Source organism: Hemicordylus capensis, chromosome 4, assembly GCF_027244095.1.
Source record: "Hemicordylus capensis ecotype Gifberg chromosome 4, rHemCap1.1.pri, whole genome shotgun sequence".
NCBI lineage: Eukaryota > Metazoa > Chordata > Lepidosauria > Squamata > Cordylidae > Hemicordylus > Hemicordylus capensis.
The window spans coordinates 300387812-300401817 of NC_069660.1; the positions used below are offsets into that span (position 1 = coordinate 300387812).

General features: G+C 46.5%; 1 protein-coding gene across 6 annotated transcripts in view; it reads left to right on the forward strand.

The window, feature by feature from the left end:
• The window catches only part of COL14A1 (collagen type XIV alpha 1 chain), a 233740-nt gene that overhangs the window by 59636 nt on the left and 160098 nt on the right, over positions 1-14006 (forward strand). For all 6 annotated transcript variants that reach the window (XM_053246596.1, XM_053246598.1, XM_053246599.1 and 3 more), the window contains exons 6-7: positions 3833-3988; positions 8192-8311. In XM_053246596.1, coding sequence (XP_053102571.1) covers positions 3833-3988; positions 8192-8311 — 276 coding nt within the window. The remainder of the gene's footprint in view (positions 1-3832; positions 3989-8191; positions 8312-14006) is intronic.

Consider the following 14006-nt stretch of genomic DNA (forward strand, 5'->3'; position numbering starts at 1 on the left):
AAGGTTGATCCCCACCCCATCCCTGTGCACCATGGCTTCGATTCAAGTTGGGACTCCTGACAGCTGCTTTTAAAAGCAAAAATTACATTGGAAGCACCAATTGTGGCCCTCCAATGTTAGTTTGTCTCATAATTTGGAATCTTTTGGTGGGATTTCTTTTAAAATGTTAGGAAGTGATTCAAATACATTTTTAGTGGCTTTTTTATAAATACAAACACATATTTCTAATCAAAACGTTTTCTCTTTCACAAGGCCACTGAAGTGCTTTTGTTTTATTAGCATGCTTTGATATATGCTTACTGCAACAACTATAAAATATTTTTAATGTTAGGAGCAAAACAAATATATAAGCTTGGTGGGTGTGCAAATGTAGCAAATGTTTTATGAGTAGAAGCTTTGAACATGTTCACTGCAACTGTGAAGAGCAATATATGTTTCTGACCTTTGTGGAAGCACAATATAATATGGGAACAAGTCACTAACACTTGGGTGCTTTCTTTTTAATATAAATTCTGTGGACCTGAATAACAACTTGCTTTATTCTGATAATGTTGAAATAAAATATTGTAAAGTACTTTGCATTGTATTACAATGCATTTGTAATTTTCTCTGTTTTTTTCCATGTTGTCAATTGATTTATTTAACCAAACTGAATTCTTTCCTCAGTAAAAGCAGAGCTCTATACATTGGATGAGTTTGCACGATTGCCAGAAAGTCAGGAAACCAAGAATTTGAAGTTCCTGAGGAGGACGTTCTCCCATCAGACATTATGTTTGAATCCGTCAACCTCTGGTTTGCAGCTGGAGTTATCGACTTCTTACCAACTTCAGCCTGAGATCTATAACCAAGGGGTGTAGTTGGTTTGACAAAGTCACTAACTCTGGCTGTGGATCGGAGGTCAGCGGGTTTGCACACCATGACCTGCCCATTATCGGGAAACATTTTCCATAAGAAGCAAACTCCTGTACGATAAAATTGCTTGTGGACTTCCAAATCAGCTTGGAACAACCAAGTCCACATTTACTTGGACAACAAAGTCAAGAAGTTTTTTTTAAAAAATTAACATTCAATCCCCAACACACTTAAGAGTGATTAGATTTAAACATTCAATCTTCACTCAGAGTGATAAGATTTAAACTATGTTTCTTCAAATGACTTCAGCAGGACATGAGTGTGGAACCCAATGTTTTAGTGTAGCTTGTAGTTCTTCCTGAGATGGTAAAGTTGTCTCTGGGTTCTATGGCATGGGATGTGGATGGGTTCTTTAGACTGCATTGTATGACTGTGTTTCTCCATTAAAAAAATCCTCCACACACAAAATTAACTTGTCAGGATGAACTCCAGCCTAGCCTTTTTCTCTTACAAAAAACATCCTCATTTTCTATGTGAAAGGGAGTTTTTTGTATGGAAGATAATTTAATTTCCTTCTGAAGTAATACAGACCAAATGACCACAGTTAGGCCTCCACTGTGAGCTGGTCAGATCTTGCTGAAAAGCAGCATTTGGATTACAGAATTAGGAAGAGCCTGCATTTCAACAATCATAAGTCAAATCTATGTGGAACTGTCCACCAAAAATTCTTTGTATGGAGTACAACTGATTCTTGTATGCACTGAGTAATCCATCAGAATTAATTGCCTTTACAATGAGGACTGCAACAGTGCAAATAATCACTAGTGGATCACTCATTAATTTTGTTGGAAATATTATTCAGTGCCTGTCATTCTAGTAGAGCAGTCATTGCAAGCATGCAAATGGCCAAGGAGAAGTGTGCATACTTTGAAAACTATTTATGTTCAGTCCTTATTTATTTGCTCAGCTTCATCCAATCTGATTTCTTTTGAAATGAGTGGAAAATCTGTCAATAACTTCTTTAGAAGGATGAGTATACATATGTCATTGTATCAAATTCATGTGAGTCATATTCACACTTCTAGTATGTATTAACGCCACCTCTTTTCTCCATCACAAAGTACATTCACTAAATTGTGCAGCTGAGACTATGCTGCCTTTTCTTGCACTAAAAGATTATTGTTGTATAACCTAGCCACAATTCTGCAAGCTGCCTGAGTTATTGAACCTATTGCGTGCTGCAAGTGTCCATAACAAAATAATTTCCATTGAGACATGTTGTTGTTGGTTGGCATTGCTTTGTATGTGCTTGAATTGTTGATATCCATTGTTGCTTAAAAAAAAAAAAAGTCAGATAAATTGTTGATATCCATTGTTGCTTTTTAAAAAAAAAAGTCAGATAATTTGTGCTAAAGATTTGTGCTTATCCCTTTTGTTCCCAAAGCCCTTCTGCACATCAGATTGCTTTTATTGTGGTCAGAATAATATCACTCATATTAACACTGTGGTCTCAGTGTCGCAGTTTGTAGGTCAGATATTTAATTTAAGAATGGATATTTGGCTGCTTATGCATTAATCTTTCTTTTTATGCTGACTCTCTTTTGTTTATTTCTTAGATTTTATTCCAACAGTTCTCCTGTTCATTTGCTTTTTGCTCTGCTTTCATGCTCTTCTTACCACCTAGTGCAGTGTAAGACCTGGGGGCCAGTGGCTAAGTGTGGCTCCCTGACTTTTTTATTGGGCCTGTGAGATGCTTTGACCAAAGCTGAATACTCTGCACAGTACCCCTGGCACCATGCAGTGCTACACTTTGCCCAGTGCTGGAGAGCAGGGGTGTGCACGGAACAGATTTTGTTTACTGGGTAGACCAGTCCTCTGAGGTGGGCTGACATGCTGTCTGGGATGGAGGCCTGGTCTACCTGCCTCACACAGCCGGTAGACCAGCCCTCTGAGGCGGGCTGATGAGCTACGTCTGTAGCGGAGGCTGGTCTACCTGGCGACCCCAACCAGTAGACCAGCTTTCCCCAGAAAAACTGCCCTCCAAAATGGCGCTCAAAACACTCGAAACATTTCAAGTCAAAGTGGAGTTCTTTTCTTTCAAGTGCGAAACAGGCCCTTTATTTGAAGGGCATTTTATTTCAATCTCAAAGTGGCCTGTTTTGAGCTCTAAGCATTTTGCACATCCCTACTGGAGAACTCCTACTGGAGCTCTCTACTGGAAGCACATCCCTACTGGAGACCAGTTCCTTTTCAGCCCCTGCACCATCTTGGAAAATGTGCATGGAGTACTGGGAAGTGTAGCCCTTCTAAGCTCTTTCCCCACAGAGCTCTTGAGAGGGCTCCTTTTCTCTTCAAGGGCCCTCCCAGCACTAGGTAAAGTACAGTAGTGTGTGGAGGTCAACATAGTGGCTCTCAGCTCTCACACTGGATGGCTCTCACACTGAAGGGTGTTTTGTTTTAGTTTTTTGCCAAAGTGTTCCCCGCTTGAAAAATAGTGAAGATCACCTAGTCTGTGATCTTTTTATCTCCTGGTTCTTTCAAATCTGTTTTTTTCTGTTAACTCACCTTGATGTGTGTGTTATTTTTGCCTTCTCAAGTTTATTGAAGCCTAGTAACATAAACCAAGTTTCAGTGTCATTAGGTCAAGTGGAAAACTAATACCTTTTCATCCAATTCTGCAGAACAAGAGTTGGCCATTATTATAACATGCTGTCTGGAGCTACCTACAATCACCGAGCAGGAAGGCTGATGCTGCAAAGATGCAGCTGCTGAACCTACCGCAAAACACTGCATGCATGATGAATTGCTCTTTCTTCCCAAAGGGTTCTAGGGAAGCCAGGACATTTTTGCAAGTTTTCTTTTAGGTCTAAACTTTCCCATATGTTCTTTAAAGTATTAACCTCCCCCAAAAAGAAGAAAAACCTTTGCTGGAAATTTTTCATTAAGTGAAATTTTCTCCTTGCTATTTTGTTATTCATAGAGAGCCAATTCAAATGTAAATCGCCAGCCATTGCAGACATAGTGATCCTCGTGGATGGCTCCTGGAGCATTGGCAGATTCAACTTCCGGCTTGTGCGTCATTTCCTGGAGAATCTGGTTGCTGCCTTCAATGTGGGTTCTGAAAAAACAAGAATAGGTAATATTTCCAAAGATGGTGGAGGGAGAACTCAGTTCATTGTTACTTGATTTTCTTTCTCTTCTAGGTCTTTTTTGCTGACTGTGTGCAATTAAACTCTTTAAACTCTCAATGAAACCAGTGCCGATTACATTTATGTTAAGGAATTCCGGGGTAGAGGCAAGGAGAGTTGTGTAAATCATTGTAGCAAGAACAGAGACCTTACAGAATAATAACTTTATTATGCATAAACCTTTGAAGAATGGAGCCTGTTTTGTCAGAGGCATGAGATTTATTAATTCATTAAATGTTTAACATTTATCCTGCCTTTCCTGCAAGAAGCTCAGAGTCGCATACACAGCCCATTTGATCATGGGCGACCCTTTCATGAAGCCAGGTGAGGCCGTTGCCTCAGGTGGCAGATTATTGGGGGCACCAGCAGGGTGGTAAGATGTCCCCTGCTGCTGCCATCAGAGAAGCTCTTTGGGACCAAGTTGACCCTTGCAAGCCTTGTAAGGAGAGCCTCTCCTTACACTCCTGATAAAGTTTGCAAGAAGCATAAAGAGAGAAGAGGCAGCTGCTGCCAACCTCCTCCCTTGAGAAGCTTGCACAGGTGGATTTAGTAAGGGAGCTGCCCCCCACCCCCAGAGTCATGGAGCTAGGCTAGGGTGCCTTGCCAGAGGTGCTGCAATATCTTGGGCCACCCCAGCAGTTTCTCCTCTCAACAAGCCTGTGAGATAGAATGGCTGATGGTCACCCACCACGCTTCATGGCTGAATGGCAATTTGAATGTGGATCTCCAGAGCCCTACTGTGACACTTTTTAACTCAGGCCTTCCTAGGCTTGGGTTTTCAGATGTATTTGGTCAACAGCAATCAGCGTGGCTGGGGATAGTGGGAGTTGTAGTCCAAAAACATCAGGGGAGGGGTGTGCATGAGCCAGTGCGGCTGGGGATAATGGGAGTTGTTGTCCAAAAACACCAGGGGAGTGGTGTGCATGAACTGAAAAACACGGTTTGGTTTGAGTTTGAAGGAATTTGAACCAGACTGCATTGCGCTGAACCAGTTCAATCAAAATGACCGGCCAGTCCAGTCCATTCAGTCAAACCAGTTCAGCAGTCTGGGTGGCAATACTTGTAAAGGAGAATCCAGTGAGGGGAGAGGGAATTGCGAGAATGGTTGTCTAAGTCTCCTACCCGGCTCATTGCCGCTTGCTGCCCCCATCCCCAAATGAATCGCCGGCCAGATCACTCTTAAAACACAGGCCACCCACGCATGTGTGGAGGCCGGAACAACACCACTGCCACATAGGCGGTCTGTGTTTTAAGAGTGATCTGGCCGGCATTTCTGCTGCGGATGGGGACAGCGAGCAGCAGTGAATCAGGTAAGAGACTTAAATAACTTTTCTTGCCGATCCCCTGCAATATAGAACCGGTTCACATTGAAATGGGCTTGACCCAGTTCAGTTCACAGTTGAATCACTGAACTGGCCTAGTTCAATGCGAACCAGTTCTACATGCAACATTTGGTACACACCCCTAATCTGGGGATCCAGCCTGGGGAACCCTTGCTCCAACTCCTGATAGAGGAGGGCTGTTCAACTTCAGCTCTCCTGCAGATATTGGCCTACAACTCCCATAATCCCTGGCTATTGGCCTCTGTGGGATCATGGGGATTATAGGACTTGTAGTCATAAAACAGCAAGGGGGCCAACGTTGAGTAGGCCTGTGATAGAGCATATATTTTCTGTGCAGGAGCTTCCAGGTTCAATCACTGGCCTTAATGAAGACCCCTGTCTGATGCCCTGGAGAACCATGGCCATCAGTGCAAATAATAATTAGCTAGATTAGATTATTTTTATTATTTAAGTCAACAAAAAGTCTCAAAATATTTACATGGCAAAAGGAATGGGAGGGGGAATGAAAAAAACAATACCCTATGCATAAGGTCTCATAATCTAAAAAGAATCACAAGCCAGACACTGCAGCTGCCACTGGGTGGGAGACTATGTTGGGTTGAATATTTATTATCTATCTATCTATCTATCTATCTATCTATCTATCTATCTATCTATCTATCTATCTATCTACCAAATTTGTATGCCAACCAAAACTTCTGTCTCTGGGTAAAGAAAGTAAAAACATGGAAATAAAAACTTTACAACAGTTTAAAACCACAACTAAATTGAAAAGCTTGGGTGAAGAGGTAGGTCTTTAAAGATTTTTCAGAAAGTTGTCAGAGATGGGGAGGCTCTCATCTCGACAGGGAGTGCATTCCAGAGTACAGGGCAGCAACAGAGAAGGCCCGCCCCACGTAGCCACCAGACAAGCTGGTTGCAGCTGCAGATGGACCTCTATGGATGATCTCAATGGGTGATGGGACTCATAGCGAAGAAGACATTCTCTGAAATACCCTGGGCCTAAGCTGTTTAGGGCCACCTAATGGTGCAGCGGGGAAGTAACAGCTGACTGCTGCGTTCTGCACCAGTTGCAGTTTCTGGACTATGTACAAAGGCAGCCCCACATAGAGCACATTGCAGTAATAAAGTCTGGAGGTTACCAGCATATGTACCACCATTTTGAGGCTGTTCATCTCAAGAAACGAACATAGCTGGTGTATCAGCCGAAGCTGATAGAAAGCCCCTCTGGCCACCACCTCAGCCTGGGATACCAGGGAAAGTTGTGGATCTAGAAGCACTCCCAGATGGGACACCTGTTCCTTCTGAGGAAGTATGACCCCATACAGAACGGGCAGACCAAAATCATCTCCCGAGTTCCAACCCCGAACAATAAGTACCTCTCTCTTATCCAGATTTAGTCTTGGTTGGTTATCCCTCATCCAGCTCACTACCGCCTCCAGGCAGGCATTTAGGGAGGTTGTGCCTTCTCTTGATGATGTTGACATGGAGATATCGATTTGGCTGTCATCAGCATACTGATATCACCCTGCACCAAATCTCCTGATTATTTCCCAGCGGTTTCATGTAGATGTTAAAAAGCATTGGAGACTGTATGGAGCCCTGGGGAACACTATACAAAAGTTCACATTCATAAGAACAACAGTCTCCAAGTGATACCATCTAGAATCTGCTCGAGAGGTAGGAGTGGAGCCACTGCAAAGCAGTGCCTCCCACCCCACAACCCTCTCAGAAGCTCCAGAAGGATACTATGGTTGATAGTATTGAAAGCCGCCGAAAGATCCAAAAGGACCAACAGAGTCACACTTCCTCTGTCAATTCCCAGCTGGAGATCACCCATCAGGCTGACCAGGACAGTCTCCAGCCCATAGCCCACCCAAAAGCCAGTTTGAAATTGGTCTAGATAATCAGTTTCCTCCAAGACTGCCTGAAGCTGGGAGGCCACCACCTTCTCACCTTGCTCAACCATGGAATGTTGGAGTCAGGCCTATAGTTGTTTAATTCTGAGGGATCTAATGCAGGCTTTTTCAGAAGAGGTCTAGTAATTGCCTCCTTAAGGCATGGAGACATTCTGCCCTCTTTCATAGAAGCATTTATAATCTCTATTAGGCCCTCTACCACAACATCCCTGCTAGATAATATGAGCCATGTCGGACAAAGGTCAAGAGAACAGGTGGTAGACCATACTGCTCTGAGTAGCTTGTCCACCTCCTCAAGAGTCACAAACTGAAACTGATCCAGCCTAGACACATGAGAGGAGTTGTTGGACACCTCCACATCAGACACTGCAGTAATTGTGGGATCTGAATCTAAGTCTGCCCGAAGACAAGATATTTTGTCCACAAAGAACATATTAAAAACGTTGCAGTGGGTAACTTATGGTTGCAAATTCTTATTCAGGGAAAGAGGGGTGTGTACTTAAGCCCCTCACAACCCTGAACAACTCTGCCAGACTTGAGCTTGCAGATGCAATATGGGTATCAATGAATGATGGACCTCTCCTGATGATCTCAATGGGTGGTGGGGTTCATGACGAAGAAGACGTTATCTTAAATATGCAGGGTCCAAGCTGTTTAATATAAATCCTGGCCATGGCCAAGGAGGTAAGCTGGCAAAGTCCAAGCCCCTGTACCTTCTCCTCCAGGCTACTCCCCTCCCCTTGTTCTTCCTCTGCTAGGTTTAAGAGAGCCACTACTTTGGAAGGTGCCCAGTTAGCAGCTGACCCATGGTCTGACTCAATATAAGTTTCATATGTTCATACAAAATTGCAATCACAATTATGTGATGCATCCATTTCTTCTTCTGTAGGACTTGCGCAGTACAGTGGAGACCCACGGATTGAATGGCATTTGAATACCTATAGCACCAAGGATGCTGTTTTGGATGCAGTACGTAACCTGCCCTATAAGGGTGGGAACACCTTAACAGGTACAGTATGATTTGTGCATGACTCACACACTTCAAAATATGCTTAACTTCCTAAGTTCCACTATTGGCCATTTATCTTGATCTTACGCTACATGGAGGGTAAAAATGGACTGCTCTTTTTCCTTGTAGTTTTCCCATTAGGTCTGTGAAGTCCTTTGTGGCCTTCAGTCTACGCGAAGGTCAAGCACCACATTCCAAGCTAAGCTACATGATGTCATTGTTCTTATAATAATAGCAAAGGACCATACTGAAACAAGAAAGGAAACCAGGGGGGAGAGCTGGTCTTGTGGTAGCGATGCTCAGCATCCGCAGGCCATGTTGCCAAGACAGCAGCAGCGGTGACCCGCGAACACTCTCAGACCATGCTACCAAGCCAGGCTGTGTCATGGCATGCACATTCCTAGCTCTCATCAGAGGGAAGAAGGAGCAGCCCAGCAGTAGGAGGAGCAGCAACTGAACAGGAGGAGGGTGTCAAGGAGGCCTCTGGGCTGATGCTTGTGGTGGGTGGGTGGGTGGCCCTTGCCCCACGTTGTGCCTGATTTGTGCCCACACAGTGCCCGAAGCAGCTGCCTCACCCTGCCGTACAGAAGAGCTCCCACAGTCACAGGTGCACTTCCTCTGAAGATGGTGGGTCTATTTACCTTTCATCAGGGCTGAGGAAATCTACTAGTTTACTTTAGGGATGTGCATGAACCTGTTCGGCGTTCTATTCCTAGAATGCTGAACAGGTTCGGAACCCCGTGTTTGAATGTGTTCGAACACAGGGACGGGGACACCTTTAAGAACAGGGGAGGGTGCACTTCCCCATGGTGGGGGCCGGTTCAAAGGTGGGGGGCACCGTTAAGGATGAGGGAGGGTGCACTTTACCCCCCCCCCACGTTCCCCCCACCGGTGCTTCCTTGAAAACTGGACCGGTAGGGTGGCCATGTACCTCCTTGCCGCCACATCCCCTCCGGTCTGGAAGTGACTGGAAGTAACTTGTGCACGCTACTTCCGGTCACTTCTAGACCAAATTGGAGATGGGATGGTAGAGAGGTACACTGCCGCCCTGCTGGTCCTGTTTTCAGGGGAGCTCCAGTGGCGGAAACGCGGTTGGTGGGGTAAGTGCACCCTCCCTCCTCCTTAAAGCTGCCCCCCCCACTTTTGAACTGGCCCCCGCTGGTTCTGTGCACATCCCTAGTCTACTTGTCTGTGACGAGTGAAAAATGATACCTGACGAGTGAAAATTCCTGACAAGTATATACCAACATAGAAATTTAAAAACCTGATTTCAGGGGTTTTAATTACTGTAATGGTTTAATTGTTGTTTTAAAATGTTTTTAAATTGTTAGTTGTTATGTTATTTTTAATTTGTTTTAGCTCTTTACTGTTTTAGTGGTTTGTTTTAACTGTAAACTGCCCTGAGCCATTTTGGTAGGGTGGTCAATCAATCAATCAATCAAATAATAAAAACAAACAAACATAGCTCGAGTAAAATCTTTGCCTGGCTAGTGAACAGAGCCAACTTCTCAGCTGCTAGGGACAAGGACATCTCTGCATGGGTTATCCTCCCACACGTGCTCTAGGCAGGACTATGTTAATTAGCTAAAGGAAAACCTATATATCCTATATAGGATAGCCCCACCCTAGTTCTTCCAGTCCTGCAGTGCTCCAGGTAGCTTTTCCAGTTTTCTTCTCCAAACCTTGGCCTTTATTCTTCTATAGCCTTCCAAACGTCTCCAGTCTCTCCCACCTGCTCTCAGCTCTCCATTTGCCATCTTGCTCTCTTTGTTTATTTTTTAAAAAAAGCCTCCCCCCCCTCTTTTTCTCCCCCCACCATCCCCTTCACTCCCTTCCTGTGCATGGAGCACACAGGAAAGACTCATCCCAAGAGAGAAGGGACAGAAGAGCTTTCCAGGGACATTGAGGGCCCGCAGAGCACCATCTTCTGCCCAGGTGACACTGGCCGCTCTCCAGACACCCAGCCAAGCCCAGGACACTGCAGCGCTTGGTTTCCTGTCCTTGGTCCGTGAAATGCACAGTAAGTTGGCGAAACGTGCTTCCAAAAGCGGCAAGCAGATGGACCCAGGGGAATCCTCCCGAGCCGACTCCCTGCTAATGATGCAGCTTCAACAAGCCATGCAGGCAAAGCTGAGATGCCTGCCTCCAGTGATCTTCATGCTATGGCAAGCGTGCAAGCCTCCCTCACTGCACCCAGGCCACATACGCAGGCAGAGCAGCCACCAAGTGAGGAGGAACCCACACAGACGGTGGAAACCTTGCAGTTCACTGTGAGGGCCTAAGCGCCCAATGACCCCTGCAGCCTGATGAGGAAAGAGAGAACGTTGTTCTGGACGACATGCAGGAAATGGTGAGATCCAACCTGCCCGGGCAACCTCCTCCCCACTCATGGTCACCAGTTGAAGCTGCGCACCTCCCTGCCCCTCTGTCCAGATATATTCCTGCAGAATGGCAAGACTGGTTCAAGTCTATTATCTTGGAGGCATTCCAAACCATGAGAGTGCCCCAGAAACGGTCCAAGAAATGAAAGACATGTAGGAAAGAGTCTTCGGAGGAGGAGGAGTCCTCTTCTGAACCAAGTCCTACTTCACCTAAAAATGCAAAAAGGAAGACAAAACACCTTAAGGGGTCTAAGACACCAAGGATGGGCTCTTTTGGGGCTTCGAAACACAAGCATAGAGAACCCCACTCTTCAGCTCTCAGCCAGGCCCTGATTTAGATGACTCACCTATAGCGTCAAACCACCCGCTCAGATCTGATAAGCCATCCAGCCCCACCCCTATCATAGATCTGTGTGCTGACCCAGGCGCAACTCCAGATGGGCAGGAGGACCCAAATCAGGACCCAGACTTTCGTCCTGATAGGGAAGAAGGCGAATGGTCACTTGCAGAAGACCCAGACACTGGTATGTACTCTCAATGCTTATTTGTGCCAGAAGACCTTAACCCTTTGCTTACTAGAACCATTGCCACCCTTGGTTTGCAAGCTAAGCCTCCCTCTGAGACAACACACACCTCAAAGGAGGACCTTGTTTTTCCTAAGCCAAAAAGCAAAGACATACTGTTGCCTATGCCAACCCCCTTCACTGAGGCCATAAGACAGGAATAGCTTCTCCCAACTGCTAATAGGAAGGCCCTATCTGTGGCAAATGAATTTTACTCCTTTCAGCAGGAGCACTCCAGCCTACTTAAAACTGCCCTGGCTGATGCTCCAGTGGTCCAATTGATGTCAGGTTCTCTGCTCCCTAGAGATAGCGAAGCCCCCCTTAAGGACCCTACTGACAAAAGGGCAGAGTTTGCCCTTAAGAGAACTTACAATCATTCATCTCTAGCAACCAGGGCCTCAGCCTCAGCCTCTATGATAGCCAGAGCTGCCCTACTATGGGTGGATGACCTCCTTCAAGAGCCTCCTTCAGATCCCACCAGGCTTAGACAGCAGTTGGTAAAAATTCAGAAAGCACAGGCCTTCGTGGCAGATGCCACACTAGACTCCATCAGGTTTTCATCTAGGGCTTCTGCTGCCTCCATTGTGGGCAGACAGCACCTCTGGCTCAAAAGCTGGCAGGTGGATGCCACTTCTAAGGCCAACCTATCAGCAGTGCCCTACAACGGGGCAAAACTCTTTGGCAAGGAGGCACTAAAGGACATCCTTGTGGAGTCCAAGGATAAAAGAAAGACCATGCCCCCGGCCCCTAAAAAGCCAGATAAAATGTCCAGGAGGCACTGTCTCTCCTTGCTCCTTTCATGCCTCCAGACCCCCCTCCAGAGGTAGAGACGGGGACTTCAGGCCCCAGAGAGGTAATTGGATCAGACAACGCTTACCCCCCAGGAGCTTCACCCCAAACAGGCAAGCCTTCCCCTCTCAGGACAAGCAAAACAAACCACAGGCCTGACTCGGGACTTCCCAGGCTGGGAGGGTACCAGTCAGAGCACTTCCACGCTTGGGAGGAGTCTACCATAGATAAATGGGTGCTCAGCACAGTCTGGGAGGGATACAAGATAAACTATCTCATCCCTTCCTTCCCACCCCCTGCTCCCGCTCTTCTACAAAACCTACAGACCTTCTGGGAGCAATCAACCACTTCATAGAGATAGGTGCGGTGGAGTCCTCCTTCCCAGCAGGGACTAGGCATCTATTCTATCTTGTTCACCGTCCCCAAAAACGATGGGTCCAAAAGAGCAGTTCTTGACTCAAAGTTCCTAAACAGACTGGTCAAGTGGACCAAGTACAGGATGGAGTCTCTCTGCTCCATAGCGGAAGCCCTGATCACGCAGACTCTTTCCTCTATAGACTTAAAGGAGCCATACCTCCATGTTCCTCTTACATCCCAGCAGCAGGCACCTGCTTTGGTTCAAGTTCAGTGGGGTGCATTACCAATATGCAGCCCTCCCATTTGTCCTCTCATCTGCCCCAAGGGTTTTCACCAAGGTCCTGGCCCCCTCATATCTCCGCTCCGCGTATGGGAGATAAGAATTTTCGCATAACTAGACTATTTGTTCCTGCAATCACTGACATCCCTAGCGGCCCTGTCAGATATCCAGACCACCTTACAAGCCCTATGTGGCCACGGTTTCCTAATCAATGAAGCCAAGGGTCACCTGGTCCAATCTCTTCGGATCCAGCACTCAGGGATAGACATAGACATGATACAGGACTGCTTCTTCCTCCCACTGAACAGACAAACTCTGACCTCAGAGATCGAAACGACACTGGCGGTCTCCCCATCTACAATTGCAAGATAGATTGAGCCTTCATTGCTATGGCCTATGAGGCATAACACACTTCAGCCACCTTTGTGCATCCTAGCCTTCTCCACCTAGGTGTCTGCCACCTCAGGGGCATTCTCGACGAGAGCACCTTGTACACGAGATCTGCAAAGCAGCCACATGGAAAAATCCATCCTCCAGAATGGACACCTACAGTTCAGCCCAAGCTGCTTTCAGCAGAAGAGTACTCCAACAGGTATTTCCCCAGGAGTAGGGGGTGGCGCCCCCTCCTGGAGTTGTTGATGGGCTGTGGTAAGTCCCATGCTGAGATGCCCTTGACCCCAGCAGCTGAGAATGGAGTATTGGTCGTTTACTATGAAGGCTTCTTCTGGTTGCTGGAGTCAAGGACATCTCGGCCCGCCCGGTTGGCTCCTCCTCCTGTTCTTGGGTCCTATGGGTCTCTGTCACATACCTGTACCTTCTTACTGCACCGTCCATTCTGAAGACGTTCTGAAGAAACTTCTGCATCGACAAGGTTGACCCTTCTATGGAACTAGGATTAATCTCTCCCTCGAATCCCATTTACTGTATATAGTTAAATGTTTCCTTTCACATACCTTCTGCTTATTTTCCTTGAGTCTTCTACTGTTTTGACTGTTGTGGTCTCTTAGGCCTGTAAGAACTGGGGTGGGACCAGGCTCGGACTGGCTCACTGAGCAGCAGGGCATTTTCCCAGTGAACCCTCGCCTGGTACGCCCTGCTGCACTCACTCGGCTCTCCCCGCGCCAGCTGCCCTGCTCCCCTTTCCCTCTCTCTCTGTCCGGAGAGCCCCACCTCCCCTCCTTCCGATTGATCGTGAGAAGTAGGCTCAGACTGCCCTTAGGGCAACAGGGCATATTCCTGGTGTGCCCCACCCACCCCACCTGGTGCACCCAAACCCACCTGGTGTGCCCCCACCCCACCCCTGCACCCCAACTCCTACCTTTAAT